The following is an 18,023-nucleotide window of genomic DNA, read 5'->3' as shown; positions in this document are numbered from 1 at the left end:
ATTGGTAAGAGGGGTACAAGAAACATATTTTAGTGTGTGGGAAAATAGCACTGGCATTTTGACTTTTTATTGTGGTATTATTGGTATTTTGATCCTTTGTATAGTGAATGTGATTAAAGTATCTTGTATGGGACTTTCTTAGTTGTAATATCTGTGTCTGTGTCATCCCGTATTTGTGATATGTGGCTAAGGAGGCGCTGATTGTATCTTTGTGCCTTTCTGGAACAATTGGAGCTCTCAATCACAATGGGTTAACTAACAATGAACCAAAGCTAAGCTGTACAGAAGAAACAGGTGTGATGCTAATCAATTCAAACAGCATAGCAAGCTTAAACCCATGTTCACACTACAGATGGTCTAGAAAGGCACAAAGATACAATCAGCGCCTCCTCATTTTTGAACTCTACTTTTATGTTTTTAAGGGCTGGGCTTTATCTAAAACCAACTGCAGGGTTAGCATTCTCTCATCTAAGAGCCATGTCCTTACAGAGACAGTAAAGATTACAGTATGTTAAACTAGTTTCTCCAAATTCACCATTTTTGCACATTGTACAATAAAGAAAAGGCAAAATGTGGAATTCAAGAAAAAGATAACTCAGCTCCATAATTTTAGATTAAGTACTATTATTTACGAAAAAATGACTGCTTGTGAAGCTTCCAGGTATGAGCTCTTTGGACAATGAATGTTCTCATCTGATTTTTTTCTTCTACAATGCCAAGGCAATAGTTAACTTAATGTGGTCGTGTTTATTGACATGATGGGGTCATAATGTGGCACATGGAGCAAAACCAGCTTAGATGTGTCTGAAAACAAATGTGGTTTCCACTCCTGTTTCTGGACCTAAGGCAGCTACTCATATTCCCAGTACACGGTATGGAAAAAGTAGCAAATTTTGGTGAAAAAAAGTGTTTGTTCTGCTTCTTCCTGCTTAGTTTGCCACCAAACAAGCTTTTGCCCACATTTTTCTGACTTTTTCAAAAGTCGCAGAAGTCACAAAAGCTTAAACAGGTGGATCCATTAGATAAATAAGATGAATCCACCTAAAAACTGTGCACCACGAGTTGTGGTGTAAATATGGAAAAGTCACAGAAAAATGCACAAAAAAATGTGTAACTTTCTTGTACTAACATTTGAAAGCAAAATAAAGATAGATCTCCCCTAAAGTGACCCCCCACAACATGAACAAGCCAGGTGACTGTGCCACAAAAGAGAAGAGGTCCTATTGAGAGGGGAGAGGTGAGGAACGCTCACACCAACCCTTTCTCCACCACACGGCTATGTGCCTGAGCCGAGGTAGGCTGTGTGCATGAAGCCTAAGACTAGGCTAATATCTCTGCAATGGATTTCCATTATAATCGTTTGTCATGGAGAAGGATAACAAAAATAAAATACTGAACCACTTTTTTTCCCCACAGACTTGCATATATGGAAATATTATTTCTGGGTGTTAATGTTGGGTGTTTGCTGTATAATGCAACAGCTACACACCTTGTATAGAGAGATCTCATATCTGAGTTTGTTCTGTCAAACTCCTTCCATGAGTATGTTGGATTTGAAAGACCCAACTTAGGATCACTGAACTAAACTGATTATCTGAGCTTTAATGATTCTAAGTCTGTTCTGTTAAATCCATAATAAAAATGCTAAATGTATGGCATTTGGAAGGCCAGAAGCAAAAAAGTTCTTTAACTAAAGAGCTAAAATGGCTGAAAGATGGGTGAATGAGAAAAAATGGAAAGCTAACGTGGGGCACTAATAAGCCAATTAGTATAGGAAGTTCCACATTAGTGGCCAATTCCTGAAATTACTCCAAAATGTAGTGATAAAGCAAAAGTACTTTTATTAAAAATAAAAATAATAAACAATATCTAAGAATAGCATAAAAGTGACATAAACCCAAACATGTTTTGGTTGTAAAACCTTCTTCAGACGAAAATTCTTGAGTAATTTCAGTAATTGGCCACTAATGTGGATACTCCTATACTTATTGGCTTATTAGCGCCCCACGTTAGCTTTCAAATTTTTTTCCCATTCACCCATCTGTTTTTAATGGTCCCATCCGATGGTATCTGGTGTTTTTGTGTTTTTCTAAAATGGCTTAAAGGACATCTACCACCAGGATCAAGGATTGTAAACCAAGTACACTGCCATACTGGTGTATTCCCCCTCTATCAGGATCTGCACATCTTTTAGCTTCTTATGCCCTGGTATTTAAGATAAAAAGGCTTTAAAAATTGTGCGAATGAGCCTGATGGGTTCCAGACACCATTAACATTTATTGAGCCTTTATTTGTAAAAACCGGGGAATAAGAAACTAGAAGAAGTGCAGATCCTGCTAAAGGATGTCAGAGTGCTTGGTTTACATTCCTTAATCCTGGTGGTAGATGTGCTTTAAGTTTTCAAATCTATAACAAAAACAGTAATAAACAGTAAAATGTATTTAAATCAAAATTTTTTTATACAATTTCCCATTAATTATAAAGAAAAGAAGAAAATATGACTATATAAATATAATATAAAAAGTTATTATAAACAGCTGTTTATGATCATTTAGAAATTTGTCAATTACAAAAACAAAGCATTATATTTGTAATACCATCAATACTAGTTATTGATAAATATTGTAACAAAACTATATTATTGATTGTGTAATTGTAAGAAAACAGCACGAAAATGAGTGATAATAAGAAGCAAATAGCTACATCAAGCAATCTAGTAGAAGGCATATAGTCAAGCATGATTAGAGGATTCCACATAGTGACTAAGCCTTTGGGAATAATGTGAAGCTTGTGAGTACTGTAGATCTGTGCCACAATATAACTGTCAGTTGATATTAATTGGTTAATATTATAATTATAATTCACATGCTTCCTTGCTTTATGAACCTACACAGATCATTACATTGTGTCAGAAATGTTTAATGAGTGGGAGGCAAAGGTCGCATTGCTGTTTTCAGCACTGGAGTTCACAGATAAATGCGTCAGGTAAATACAGCTTCTGGGAAGATACAAACAAAATGGCCTGTTTAGATTGTGTAATGAAGCTTCCAGGTGGAAGAGGAGTAAAAAGTTAGTTGATAGTAAAAGTAATCACGCTCATAATCATAAAGCTGGAACCAACTCCTATCGTTTGAACTGATGATAATTTTATTATTCTGCATTGGGTAATTGTTTTATGCACCCCATAATATATGATTCATGTTAAAGGTGCACCAAAAAAAGTTGGTGCACTCTGTCGGAGCAGTGCAGGGGGTGCCAAATTTGTAAAGAACAAGCACAACAATTCATGAATCTGCCGCACTCTGCTCACTCATTGTACTGTTTTTAATAAATGTGGACCACTGTGCTTTCCTTCAGTTGTACTTTGAAAGGCATGAAAGATGTGAGTTTATACTTGTGATACAATTCCCCAGCTCAATAATCTATTTACTTTTATATTATTACATTATCTTATCATCATTGATTAGCAGTGGGTGAAAACTCATTGGTTCAAAAAATCATAATACTTTTCTTTTAATTTTACATAAACATTAAACTATGACAAGATTCCCAAAACTATTTTTCATGGTTATTGCAGGTTTTGACAAAAATATAATTTTAATAGATTCAGTATGACCATTTCAAATCCACATCTGTCCAGAAATGTACAGCACTAGGATACTATGAAACTATGCCCATGTGTAATATTCAGCTAATACTATGTTGTTAGAACCACTTAGATAAAGTGATCTTTATGGACAGTAGCATTTAAAATGGTAAAACAGGTGTTAATCAGCTTTCATGTGTTTTGAGAGGAAGAAAAGCAAAGAGTAAAATTCACAATAATTAAAGGTCTACCATAAAAACACATATACACATATCTACCATTTACACCATATGCTGCAGCAGTTAGGATATTAAAGAAAATCTACCATCAAATCGAAGCATGTATAAACCTGGGACACTTACTCATAGATCCAGGCACTGTGACTGTGATAATCATCTTAGATCTGTTATCTATGGCCTCCTTCCTTCTAAAATCAACTTTTTAACTTATGCATATGTCTCTAAAGGACTGTGGGGGCGTTTAAGGAGCGAGCCCCTTTGTGTGACAGATTCACTGGCTGTTACTATGAGCAGAACATGTCTCACCCAACCCCCTGCTCTCTCCCTCCTCTTACTTCCTGTGTAATATAGCAGCAGCAGAAAGTGTAGGGGAATGGCAGATCTGCTCTGGTCATTGCAACACTGAGGGCCTCTGGAAACACCCACCAGAGCCCTTCAGTACACTTAAGCATAATTTTAAATGTTGATTTCAGAAGGAAGGAAGCCATAGATAACAAATATGAGAAGTTTATCAGTCAGAGTACCTGGATGTATGAGTAAGTGCTCCCGATAATAAATGTTTCATTTTGATGTTAGATATATTTTAACATCTGCATCGAAACTCAAAGATTCCATGCATGCACGCAACATTACTTTGTTGTCTATACTGTTGAACACTTCCAAGGAAATTATCTGACCCTATTATACATTGATGAGACCCAGGGGTGTCAATAGTGGATTTCATTTGTGTGACACACAATATGAGACATCATTTAAACAATGTTGATTTCATGTTATTTTGAAATAAGATCCATGTGTACAAATCCAACCATTTGTTTTATCACTTTATAGTTTCCTACTTTTCCTCCTTTGTATGTTTCTTCTTTTCTTCCATCCTTTTTTTAAAGAATAGTTATTAAACAGTGCAATGTTAAAATTAAAATATGCAACATCTTGTTTAGAAGAGGATATCCTTTTCATTTGCACTCATTTTATTAAAGGGCACCTACCACCCCGATTCTACCTATAAAGGTAGAAGGTGTGGTAGTTGGATGGATAGGACGTGAGGATAGCCCTTTTTTGGGCTAATCCTCAAGTCCCAGGTGTCTTTTACAAAACTTTATTACATTTATATGGTCATTTTTTTATGCGGCTACTGGGGCGTGGAGTAGCCGGACATGAGGCTACTAGTCGCGGCTACTCCACGCCCCAGTAGCCGCGTTACTCCACCTACCAGGTAATCTTCGGCGCGCAGCTCCTGGTAGCTGCGCGCCCTCGTCCGAGTCCCCCAGCTACTGTGCATGCGCAGTAGTTCCGGGCCCGAGCCGCGGCCGCACAGCCGAAGGCCTGCGCAGAATGCAGGGGACCCGGACGAGGGCGCGCAGCTGCGCGTGTTTTGTAAAAGACACCCGGGACGTGAGGATTAGCCCAAAAAAAGGCTATCCTCACGTCCCATCCATCCACCTACCACCCCTTCTACCTTTATAGGTATAATCGGGGTGGTAGGTTCCCTTTAAATGTTACATGGTTTAGACATTTCATCCATGGATAAAACCAAAAAAAATAATGTATATTTACAACATTATAGCTCCCTTTAATAGGAATGGGAAGTTAAAAGTGATTTAAACTAAAAAGCAAAACTCACAGTAGGAGCACAGTGGAACAGGCTCTATTGAAACTCACAAAGATGAGCTTTTGGTAAATTGTTAACGTCTTTGATCAAAGATTGAATCACTTTTGACATCAAAGAAAATGCCTTAATAGAGAAACTTTTCTGCAATGCAAATCAATCCTAAGATAAAAATTCTCCAGATATGTCAGGAAGAGGAAACTGGGAAAAAAGGAAGAAAATACATGAAATCACTAAAATATCAAAACATGTCATGTATAAGCAAAATGAGACAGCAAATTAAAGTAAAAGGATTATCATGCACCTGTCATCACTTATTTATTTTGTTGCAATAATAATGTCACATAATACATATGGTCTTGGTACCATATTACCAGAGAGCTTCAGCGCATCTAAAAAGGCAATTAAGCATATCAGTCTACAGTCATGGCACATGCAATACAAAAAGGGACATAGCAATGCTCATGGGATATTCAGAAATCTTTAAGCTTTGGCACCAGCAACTTTTCAAAAACCATACTAAACTGTCTAATTAAAATAGATAAATATTGAAGATATGGTACAAACACCATGTTAGATTTAGATTTACATTCTAACAGCAAAACTTTTTGTATCAATATTTTTTAAAAACTTAATAAATTGAGGGCTTATACAGCAGTTTCATCAGCAGGACTAAAACAAGACTGGTGCAATTATTTATTTTCATCCAACGCATTTATGATCAGTACCTGGGCATTCATCAGGTGTCTGACATCTGGTGAAGGCTCGGGTTCTTAACAGAAAAACGTCATGGATGAAAATCTACTCAGTTTTGTTTTAGTCTTCTTAATGAAATTTCTGTTTTAACTTTCCACTTACTAACTTGTTACCTGCACTGGGCAGGTTCTGTTATGGAATATTAAATGCTGCCACTAAAAAGTTTAATTTGTTACACTGAAAACAAGCCCTCATTCATTTTTGTAAATTGAAAAATAAAAATTGTTTTGGCTTTAGGAAGATGGGGAATAAAAAATAGAAATGCAAAAATGAAAAAGAGGGCAAAAATAAATGTCTGTTTTTTAAAATGCTAATTATGCCTAAAGAAATTTTGTGCATGTGCAAAATAATTGCATGTAACAAAAGAAGAACTAACTTCTTTTATTCTTCTTCCTCTTTTTTAAATGATGGTTTATGTGCATTCTTCTTAGAAGGGTTTTCCCCTGAAGGCAAGTTAGGCCCTAACTTATTGCCGAGACCTCCGCAGATCGCGAGAACAAGGGGTCCGACCACCCCCTCGCTACTTCTCAGATGATTGGAGCAGATGGCCGCGCATGACGGTTTTGCTCCATTAATCTCTGTGGAGCTGATGGAGATTGATGAGCATCGTGTAGGAAAACCCATTTAATGTATTTGGCATTCAATTATTGGGTAAAGAGTCTAGGAGATAATAGGCATAAGAATGATGCCTGAACTTCTATAAGAATTTGTGATGTTTAACAGACTGGAAGAGCAGTACTGTTCAAATTTAGTTTAATGCTAAAATACATCTAAAATATGTCTATCTACTGTAGATCTTTTCTTGTAACTGAAAGTATTTTCTGATCATTGAAGTGCTTTTGTGGAAAAAAAAAAGGTGGGCATCATATGCATTAGAAGAATGACAGTTGAAGCCACCAGTTTTAGAAGAACCTGTCCACCATCTAATGTATATATGGTTTTAAAGTCAGGCATGCTTAATTTTAATATACCTGATCCTTTTGTTTTCAAGAGATGTAAGTCATTGCCAGAGGTATCTTGTAGCAGCATATTCCCCTGAATACATAATGTAAGTAGCAGTTCCTAATTGGCCTTACAATTATCTTAGCATGTATAGAGGTGAACAGTGACTAGATAATTTATGTCACACAAACCTTTTACTTTTAAACAGTGAATTGTCTTTCACAGTTAGCTTTCCAATTTTTTCCCATCCACCCAAACAAACAAAAGGTTTATATGTTGTATGTTTATCTAAATTTGTAGATCAGTAAGAACCCCAAAAACCTAATGATGGAATTTGTGTATGTAAATTTTGAAACTATCAGGCTTGGCTTCTCAGTAATAATATTATATACATACTTTCATAGGTGGAAATGAATGATTTTATTTTACAATTAAAGGGGTTGGCCACTTTACCTCATGTTTTTTTCTAATGTGTGGCACAGGATGTTTGGCAACTTACCAATATACATATATTAATAGTTCTGCTCCACGTTTTTGATATGTAAAGTGAAGCCTCCTCTATTTTACCTCATCAGCTAGACATTACTGTCCATAAAATGGCTGCAGATGGAGGGTCAAGTGATCTCTATATGTCCATGAACAATCACCCTGCCAGGATCTTGATTTTATATTCATTAATAATTTTATAAGATCCTGACAGGGTGATCGTTCATGGTTCATTCCATCCGTGGCCATTTAATGGACAGGAATGTCTGCCTGATGAAGTAAAAGAACAGGAGGCTTCACTTTACATATCAATAAAGCAGGGTTATTTGCAAGATAGATTCTGGAGGTTTGTTCTTAAGTTGAATTTGTATGTAAGTCCAAACTGTATATTTTATAATTGTAGATCCAGACAAAAAAAATGTTTGCCCCAATGACAATTGGAGTTTACATTTTTTTTGCTCTATTGGGACCAAGGTTTATGAATAAAGCTTCATTACAGACACCTCACAGCTGATCATTGCTGCCTAGGACTAAAGTAAAGCATCCTGAGAGCTTCACCAGATGTCACAGTGGGCAGGGGGGGGGTCTGTATTTAACTATGGGTTGTCTGTAAGTCAGGTGTCCTTAAGTAGGGGATTGCCTGTATTGGCAAATGACCTAATATCCTGCACCCAAACACTTACACACACATTATAAAAACATGAGGTAAAGTGGTTAAGTAGTATTCACAATTCCTGTAGTGTTAACATTTTTTTTAATTTTTTATTAGGTCTTATTCGCTTGCAAGAATTGATTAAGGCTCCATCTAGATACAATTTGAGACTAAAAATTCGTCAATTACCTCTTGATACAAAAGATGCCAAACCACTTCTGAAGGAGATGAAGAGAGGCAAAGAGTTCCATGTGATCTTTGATTGTAGTCATGACATGGCAGCTGGCATACTAAAACAGGTAAAAACCTATTAGTTATTGACCTGAAGTTTTGAAATATCATACTGTATCTATTAATGAGTAATCTATCATACTGGATGAAGTATATTGAATTTCAGAGAAAGTTTACCTATTTGGAAAGTGTTTCAGTAAAGCCACAACAAATTAGAGCTTTCTTACAGACTGAAGACCTACATTGAAGATGCTTGATGTGCCAAAACTGACTAGTAATGTGTTAATAGTAGCAAAGTTTGAGGAACATATTATAGGTGCATCATAATTTAGAGGTGCATACTTATTTAACTAAGTAACAGGACAAACATCTATGGATTCACAGCTGTATATATTGCTGTCATGAACACTTTAAAATAATACTTAAAATATTTTGTGAATAAAAAGTTATGAATTTTGAACTTAAAAATTATATGTGGTCCAATGTTATGTATGTTTAAACTATCTTTTATTGAGCATATTAAGTGCAAGGAGAAACAAAACCTGAAACCACAACTAATTCCTTCCTAAACATGTTTCATAAATAGGGACCTAGTATTCATTGTGTTGACATCCATCTTCAGGTCATCCTTCAGCAACTCAACAGGGTTAATGTGGGTATATTGGGATTAGAAAAGCATGCCTGCTTTCTCCCATATATAAATGCTTTCTCCCATATAACACTATGCCTGTCTGTGGGATCTGCTGTCTAGTGCAGCTCTCTTCTCTTGAATTTAAATTGTGACTGTCATTTGAGATAATTTTTTATATTTTGTGTTGGGAGGGTTGTGGTGAACATTGTTCTAATAAATTTCATAAACAGATTCTCCTTACTTTGTAAAAAAAAACAAATCTCTCCCATAGAGATACAAATTCCAGCCTGTACAGTGTATGTATATGGAGGCTGCATGAGCTCACGTCTAATCTCTGTGTGTTTGGTTAAACAGATCTGAGATGGAAGGATTAACCCCTTCACTTTCAGACTGAGATTTGAAAATATTGCTCATAGCATACTACAGCCAAGGAGAGAGCAGAAAGGGTAAACACTCACAGCTGTGTAACAAACAGGAGAGATACCCATCTTCGATCTGGTAGACAGATTTGCCATAATGTAGAAGTAACATTGTAACTAAGAGGCAATTTGCTGCCTAGTTTTTTTTACAAACTAAGAAGAATTTCTTCAAAAAATGTTCTCAACACTCCCCCTTCCTACACAATATCAAAAAATCGTCAAAAATGATGGTTATTTTTTAAGGCAGGTGATCTGCAATACCAGAGACAGCCTATGGACATGTATGAAGCTATTTCCAGGGTAAAAAGACAAATATTTTATATGCAAATAAACTTGTAAGTTCAAGTCTCTGACATGGTCATTCTGAAGTTTTACAAGTTTTATGTTTCAATCATTCTGCAGTTGATATACACTCACCGGCCACTTTATTAGGTACACCATGCTAGTAACGGGTTGGACCCCCTTTTGCCCTCAGAACTGCCTCAATTCTTCGTGGCATAGATTCAACAAGGTGCTGGAAGCATTCCTCAGATTTTGGTCCATATTGACATGATGGCATCACACAGTTGCCGCAGATTTGTCGGCTGCACATCCATGATGCGAATCTCCCGTTCCACCACATCCCAAAGATGCTCTATTTGATTGAGATCTGGTGACTATGGAGGCCATTTGAGTACAGTGAACTCATTGTCATGTTCAAGAAACCAGTCTGAGATGATTCCAGCTTTATGACATGGCGCATTATCCTGCTTAAAGTAGCCATCAGATGTTGGGTACATTGTGGTCATAAAGGGATGGACATGGTCAGCAACAATACTCAGGTAGGCTGTGGCGTTGCAATGATGCTCAATTGGTACCAAGGGGCCCAAAGAGTGCCAAGAAAATATTCCCCACACCATGACACCACCACCACCAGCCTGAACCGTTGATACAAGGCAGGATGGATCCATGCTTTCATGTTGTTAACGCCAGATTCTGATCCTGTTATCCGAATGTCGCAGAAGAAATCTGCAACATTTTTCCAATCTTCTACTGTCCAATTTCGATGAGCTTGTGCAAATTGTAGCCTCAGTTTCCTGATCTTAGCTGAAAGGAGTGGCACCCGGTGTGGTCTTCTGCTGCTGTAGCCCATCTGCCTTAAAGTTCGATGTACTGTGCGTTCAGAGATGCTCTTCTGCCTACCTTGGTTGTAACAGGTGGCGATTTGAGTCACTGTTGCCTTTCTATCAGCTCGAACCAGTCTGCCCATTCTCCTCTGACCTCTGGCATCAACAAGGCATTTCCGCCCACAAAACTGCCGCTCACTGGATGTTTTTTCTTTTTCGGACCATTCTCTGTAAACCCTAGAGATGGTTGTGCATGAAAATCCCAGTAGATCAGCAGTTTCTGAAATACTCAGACCAACCCTTCTGGCACCAACAACCATGCCACGTTCAAAGGCAGTCAAATCACCTTTCTTCCCCATACTGATGCTTGGTTTGAACTGCAGGAGATTGTCTTGACCATGTCTACATGCCTAAATGCACTGAGTTGCCGCCATGTGATTGGCTGATTAGAAATTAAGTGTTAACGAGCAGTTGGACAGGTGTACCTAATAAAGTGGCCGGTGAGTGTATAATAAAATAATAAATATCTATGTAAAGTCTTGAGTCTATGCATGCTACTGTTATGTATATGTAATATATGGACTTAATAAAAATAGAAAAGAAAAAAAAAATAGGGATCCCACATTGCAACTTATCAGAGTTAATGCTTCTGCTACTAACTACAAACAGAATTTAGACCCCATGCCTCTACAGCTGTAAATGTTATGGAGGTATGAAGGAAACCTATAACAAACCAAAATTACTACCCAACATTTGTAGGGAAAAAGAGTTTAAATGCAATTGTGTTATCAGATATTATCATGGCATTTTTCACATAGCAAATTGGAAAAGTAAAAAAGTAACATTGCAAGGACATTTTAATCCGTTACCGACACATGACATAGTAGTACATAGTGGTCTTGGGCTGAGCCGTCTCCGCAGCCAGTAAGTCTTTGTTGTATATAGCAGCAAACACTTATTCGAAAGACCACAATTGCATGGACGCCATCTTTGTGAAGATTATTGCTCCCTGTGAAATCATCAGGGGGCGGTGATCAGTTGCAATGACAGCCTTGGATCTTCCGAATCATTGGGTCTTTCGAGGCTGTCTCGAATCGAAATATAATTCGATAGATAGACTATTGCTTCTTTAGTTGAATTTTCTCTAACTTTTTATTTTATGCTCATGTTTAATTTTTTTAACAAATAGTTTGTTTCCTTTTATATTTTATGTTTGATTTTCTGTTTACTGATTTGATACACTCCCCCAAGATGTGCAAAATGGATGTTTGGAAATGACAGAGACTTTAAATTCATATTTACACTTTTGCAGTAGTTAAAATCCCCTGGAATGTTGTAAATATCTAAAACTATTTACTTACAAAATTTCTCAGGCTATTGTGAAAATGTATTGCTTAAAGGCTTCCTGTATGCATTATTTATAAAGTTATTAATATTGCAGTAGTCTAGCAGTGAGCAACCTTTCATTTATTTTTATTGTCAGCTAAAAGAAGTTGTCAACGGCAAAACTATCTTTTATTTTAAATTGCTAAATTCATTGCTATGACTCTCTAGCAGCTGTCTTATTCAAAGTGTACACTTAAAAATATATTGCTATATTATAATGTGTGTATATATATATATATATATATATATATATATATATATATATATATGTATATATATATATATATATATATATATATATATATATATATATATATATATATATATTGCATATGTACAATACTCTATCACACATTTATCATCTAACGGTTATACTTCAGTATATTAAGTGCAATATTCTAATCGTGCCATTGTTGAGAAATTTTAAGGGTACTATGGATTACAAAATGAAGTAAGAAATAACTATGGAGGAAAAAATAGCAGTATTTTGTTTTTAAAGTTTTTCACATGATGTCTTTGTATTTTTCTTAATTCATTAGGAAAATAAATGTTGATTCTTGTCTTACAGGCTTTGGCAATGGGAATGATGACAGAATATTACCATTATATTTTTACAACTCTGGTAAGGAAGACAGTTTCTATCATTTGAGGTGACAGATCATTTTGTTTTGTACTCTCCATTTTAAGCAGTTTTACATCTACAGTCTGCAAATATAAATGTCAGTTATCCCTAGTTCTAGATCCAGAGTGAGCAGAGATTGCCTTCTATAACCCCCCCATATATAACAAACACAACAAAGAAGAAAATTTGCATCCCTTTTATTAGTCATTTAGAATTACACAAACACTGTCAGAGGCATTGCTTCAACCTGCTATGTCCGAATATAAAATCTAATGTCTGACATTTTAGTCTTCTTTAATGACTATTGGCTATTGGGGCACCTCAGGTAGCAGAACCCATTGGTAACTGAGACTTTGCGCCCCTTAAGCCACTCTACTTTCACCCACATAAACTGCTGTAACCGGATTTTTTTTGTGAAGCTGGGAGTACAAAATTATTACAATATTCGACATACTGAAATGGGAATTCATGTGTTGCAATGTGTCTCTCAGACCTGATGAGGGCATCACAGTCATGGAAATTCAGACGACAATAAAACTTTCATACTTATTGCAATAAGTGTGTTTTTCCTTCTACCTGCTCTAACTAAGAATTGTTCCATGAAAATGCAGAGTCTAAACTTGGAGAAAGGATTATTTAATTAAAAGGGTATAATAGATGGCAAAATACAGAAAAGGTTATAATACAAAATAAAATGCCTCCTCAATGTCCTATTCTGGGATTTACAGATACACACAGTATCTGACTACAAACTCAAGACTACATGATTAACAGGCACAAGACTATATAACTAGTCCATCATTAGATTAGATAGTTATTCCTAGACTACTCCTTGATCATACATATATATCTCAATTGTTATCACAATCCCACCCACAGACGCTCATGACCCCACCCTTACTCGAATATCTTCCGGCCTTCATGATGACTCCAATCAGCTTCCGTTAATAGTATATAGGCCTCCTTGGTGTCATCATCTTATCCTTCCTCAGGATGGCGCTCTTGTACTTGGAACTGGTATTGTTGACTTCCCAGGGATGATATTTATTGTACTCCTGAAGCTATGCCCCGAGTTAATGGATAAACCTTTCCTGTGGAGATTCCCCAGGATAATACCCTTATTTCCTTGAGAAAGGGCACATAGATGGTCCATGGTCTATTAACAAGTCTTTTATGGCACCACTCCAAGGCTTCAGGCAATGTCCATCTGGTGACAAGATATTTCAGTGTCCATAGTATATGAATTTCAGGATCGACTTTAATATTCAAGTATAACATTTGTCAAATATTTACTCTTTAATTACTCTTCTCCTCCCATTGATGGCTTTTTTTTTGCATCATTTTTCCCATCAACCAATCTATTGCTATATTCTTTTGTGTATTTATGTGCTTTTCAGCTCTTGTGTCAAACCGTGTCCGATGAAGAGACCTAATCAGCCTCAAAAGCTTGCAAATGTCATCCTTTTTAATTAGTTAATGAAAGGTTAAACACTTAGGACTCTCAATTTGTATCTAACCACTTTAGAAAAATTGGTTTTGTTTGGTAAGGGTTATAATCTTTCTTACTTATATCTATCAAAACAAATTTTACTTGTGCTACTAATTTCTTGTCACCACCTATAGATTAGGGCAAAATTACTGTTTTCACATTCTGTTTAGATGCAAGCACAATACATATTACCTCGTACAATGTAAAAATCACTGATTGGGCCATCACAATTATTCCACAACATGAACACAATTTGCAACTGTCTAGATGTTGCCATGATGCCAGGAGGAGTTATATACTCAATTCTAGTTCTAGCAGCTATTTCAGTTGAAGATACTGATTGTTGCTCATGTGGCATAGACCAGGGCCAGAAGTGAGTAGATTCGGGGGTGGATTAAAACTGCCATGGGCTTTGAGCTGTATGAAAATAGTAACCTCTACAAGTCTGGAATTAATTTCTTACATATGGTACAAAAATCAGCTTCTTGCAGAATGGAGGATGTTTCTTTTCTACTATCCAACATTCAAAGGTCCTGAAATGGCTTTTGTGTATTTAAAGCAGGAACAGATGTGTTGGTGGTTTGGATGGCCATGGCTTCCCTAGAAGGCTTGGGCCGCAGGATACTGCCCACACTGCTTATATTTTAATCCACTACTGATTAAGATGATGTTTTCATAAACTGCACATCTTAGTATACCATGTACAACTGCTAATAAAGTGGTATACTGTGATAAGAATTGCACTTCACATCAGCAACCCTTATTGCCCTTTCTAAGTATTAGAATTATTTTGCATGATATTTACCGCCTTAAAAGGACTCCAGCTTTTACCAGATTTTACACCATTAAACTAACAGCAAGGTGGGAAATGCATTAGTCACAGCCTCCCAGTATATAGTCAACAAGCCCCCAGTAGTATACAGCCAGCCCCTGTAGTATATAGCCAGCCAGCCCCCTGTAGTATACAGCCAGCCAGTCCCCAGTAGTATGCAGCCAGCGCCCTTTAGTATATAGCCAGCCCTCTTTATCATACAACCATCCCCTTGAAGTATACAGCAAAATATCTGAACTTTTTAATGTAACATTCAAGAGAAAAAATATAATAAATCTAGCCCTAAATGTTTCATTATAAGTTTTGTGAAAATAAAAATACTTAATAACTCCAGTAAAATATTTTATCTAAAACTGACCATTTGACCCTGAATTAAATAAATGCATGACAATTTTCTGCAAAAACTTCAACAAACCAATAAATATTTTATTTCAAACTACATCTGACTGAAGCCATGTTCATGAATTCATTAAGGATATGCTTTTCCAAATGCACACATCAAAGCTGTATGATAATCACAAGACACGTGAAGTGCTTGGAATTATTTTCCAGGAGGTGGAATTATATTTAAGTCATTTCCTATTTGATTATTTACTGTGAAGGCTATGAGTAGTCATTTTATGCCTTGGGCTACTTTTTACAAAGACATACATTTACTGTAAAATAGAAATGTTGACACATATTTTTTTGATTTGCATTTATAAAACCTCTAGACATTTAATCGCTATTGTTGGTATATGCTATATTTTAGAGCAAAGATGGACATAGAAAAGAGCCCCATAACGAAAGTACAATAGTGTCCACACTTATCACTTGAGTAATGCAATTCCACTATTTCAACATGATATAACATAATAATAAATATTATCATGTCACTGTGACAGAAAAATAGCAGCATGGGAGCTTTATTTTCATACAATGCTGTATTAAACCAATTTTCCTTTTAGAAGGTTAATCCTTTCAACCCGTTCCTACATAGACATTTGTAGTGAAGGGAGTATGGAGAGGCCTCAAGGTGTTGAGCCCTATCGACGCAGGCCAGGTGTTTGGTTTATGAAGCAGTGGACACCTGCACAGAATGGAGAGGACTCAAACTGTATGTTTGCTGTGTTAATATTTACTCTAGTGTGGCAATACTTACTTTATAATCTCATAGTTACCCTAGTAGTACCCACGAAACCTTAAATAAACAGTTAATGAATAAAAATGACTTTGCGTGAACTTATTTAGACTCCTTAATGACCGCAGCATCATTCTGATGCTCTGTCTTTCTACGGCACCGTGATTCTAGAAATGACACCTGTTTTCCCCTATCAGCTCTACTTTTGGAGATCTGGCATTGCAACCTTTTGAAGTATACACTGCACAAACTAGCTGGAACCCAATATTTTACAAATAAAATTGGGAAATTAATGTCTAGTAATTAATAAATGTCATATTGACATTCGTAAAAGTGTTCACTCAATATTGTGCTAAAGAAATTTTTTTAGAATCATTTCTCGTTTTGTTGCTGTAGAATAGAGATTTTCCATCAGGTGGCTAAAAACTTGTTTCTGTGATCTCCTGTGATATGATGTTTGTGGACACTCGCACTGGAGGCTCCAACAGTAATCAGCAATAATAACCATAAGAACCCTAGTCATAAGAACAAGGTATTCATTGAATCAACATCTCATAAACTAGAGTTGCTAGAGAGAAATAGAATGGAATCAAAAGCTCAAATTACCCAAAATCAAATGAAAAACCCAGTGCACCAAGAAAAAATGTTTTTCCCAGTTTTACATTTACTAAAGTTGGATATTGCAATTTATACAATCCAGCAGATCATCTTCTCCTTTATTATGCATTTAGAATCAATAATCAGGTAATTTATTATTTTTGCTTACAGGACCTATTTGCATTGGACGTTGAGCCATATCGGTACAGCGGTGTTAACATGACTGGATTCCGAATATTGAATATAGAAAACAGCCAAGTGCTCTCTATAATTGAAAAATGGTCTATGGAAAGATTGCAAGCACCTCCTAAACCAGATTCAGGTTTACTGGATGGGTTTATGACGGTAAGATGTCTGAATTTATATAAACTGAGCTATTACATTCTTTCGTTACTTATACTTTTACCATGTGTAACTGTTAGCTTCCCACAGATCCCTTAGTGAAGCCTCCTCTTTTCTGTTCCATGAACAACGCTTTCTTTTTTCCTGTGGTCATAGCATTGTCTCACTATTTTTATTAGTGTTGATATGAGTCCAGCTATGAAATGTTTTTGCCGTGGATGAGTTTAGCCACTTTGCAGTTTTGACACAATAACAAACGTACTTTAAGGTTTATTTGTAGAGATGAGCGAGCACTAAAATGCTCGGGTACTCGTTATTCGAGACGAACTTTTCCCGATGCTCGAGTGCTCGTTTCGAGTAACGAGCCCCATTGAAGTCAATGGGAGACTCGAGCATTTTTCAAGGGGACCAAGGCTCTGCACAGGGAAGCTTGGCCAAACACCTGGGAACCTCAGAAAAGGATGGAAACACCACGGAAATGGACAGGAAACAGCAGGGGCAGCATGCATGGATGCCTCTGAGGCTGCTTAATCGCACCATTATGCCAAAATTATGGGCAACAGCATGGCCATGACAGAGTGACAGAATGAAGCTAGATAGCATCTAAAACATCCAATAATTGACCCTGACACTATAGGGGACGGCATGCAGAGGCAGCGGCAGCAGCGGAAGGCTAGAGAGTGGCATGGCGACATACCCTAAATGGACTCAGGCTTCAAACCAATGGGTAGCAGAGAGGAACCAAAGAAGGTGAGCAAGAAGCGCTCAAATAATATTGGTACATGATAAAAGTTTGCCAGTATATTTTGTGGATTACACAGCAGGGTGGCGACAAAGTTAACATGGAAGCCATGAAAACAATCCAAATGTATGGAGGCAGTGAACTAGTAGTAGATTAAAGGTACTGCAGTTAAAACTATGTTAGTTGGTTCTTGGCATGGAGCTGGCGCTCCGCTGCCAGGCGAGCTTTCGCCAATC

General features: G+C 36.7%; 1 protein-coding gene across 2 annotated transcripts in view; it reads left to right on the top strand.

Annotated features, from left to right (window-relative positions):
- GRIK2 (glutamate ionotropic receptor kainate type subunit 2) overlaps positions 1 to 18,023 on the top strand; it is a 437,454-nt gene that overhangs the window by 219,125 nt on the left and 200,306 nt on the right. For both annotated transcript variants that reach the window (XM_072141893.1, XM_072141892.1), the window contains 3 exons: positions 8,388 to 8,569; positions 12,612 to 12,665; positions 16,875 to 17,048. In XM_072141893.1, coding sequence (XP_071997994.1) covers positions 8,388 to 8,569; positions 12,612 to 12,665; positions 16,875 to 17,048 — 410 coding nt within the window. The remainder of the gene's footprint in view (positions 1 to 8,387; positions 8,570 to 12,611; positions 12,666 to 16,874; positions 17,049 to 18,023) is intronic.

The sequence above is a fragment of the Engystomops pustulosus genome, chromosome 3 (assembly GCF_040894005.1).
Source record: "Engystomops pustulosus chromosome 3, aEngPut4.maternal, whole genome shotgun sequence".
NCBI lineage: Eukaryota > Metazoa > Chordata > Amphibia > Anura > Leptodactylidae > Engystomops > Engystomops pustulosus.
This window is presented reverse-complemented; position numbering and strand designations above follow the sequence as displayed.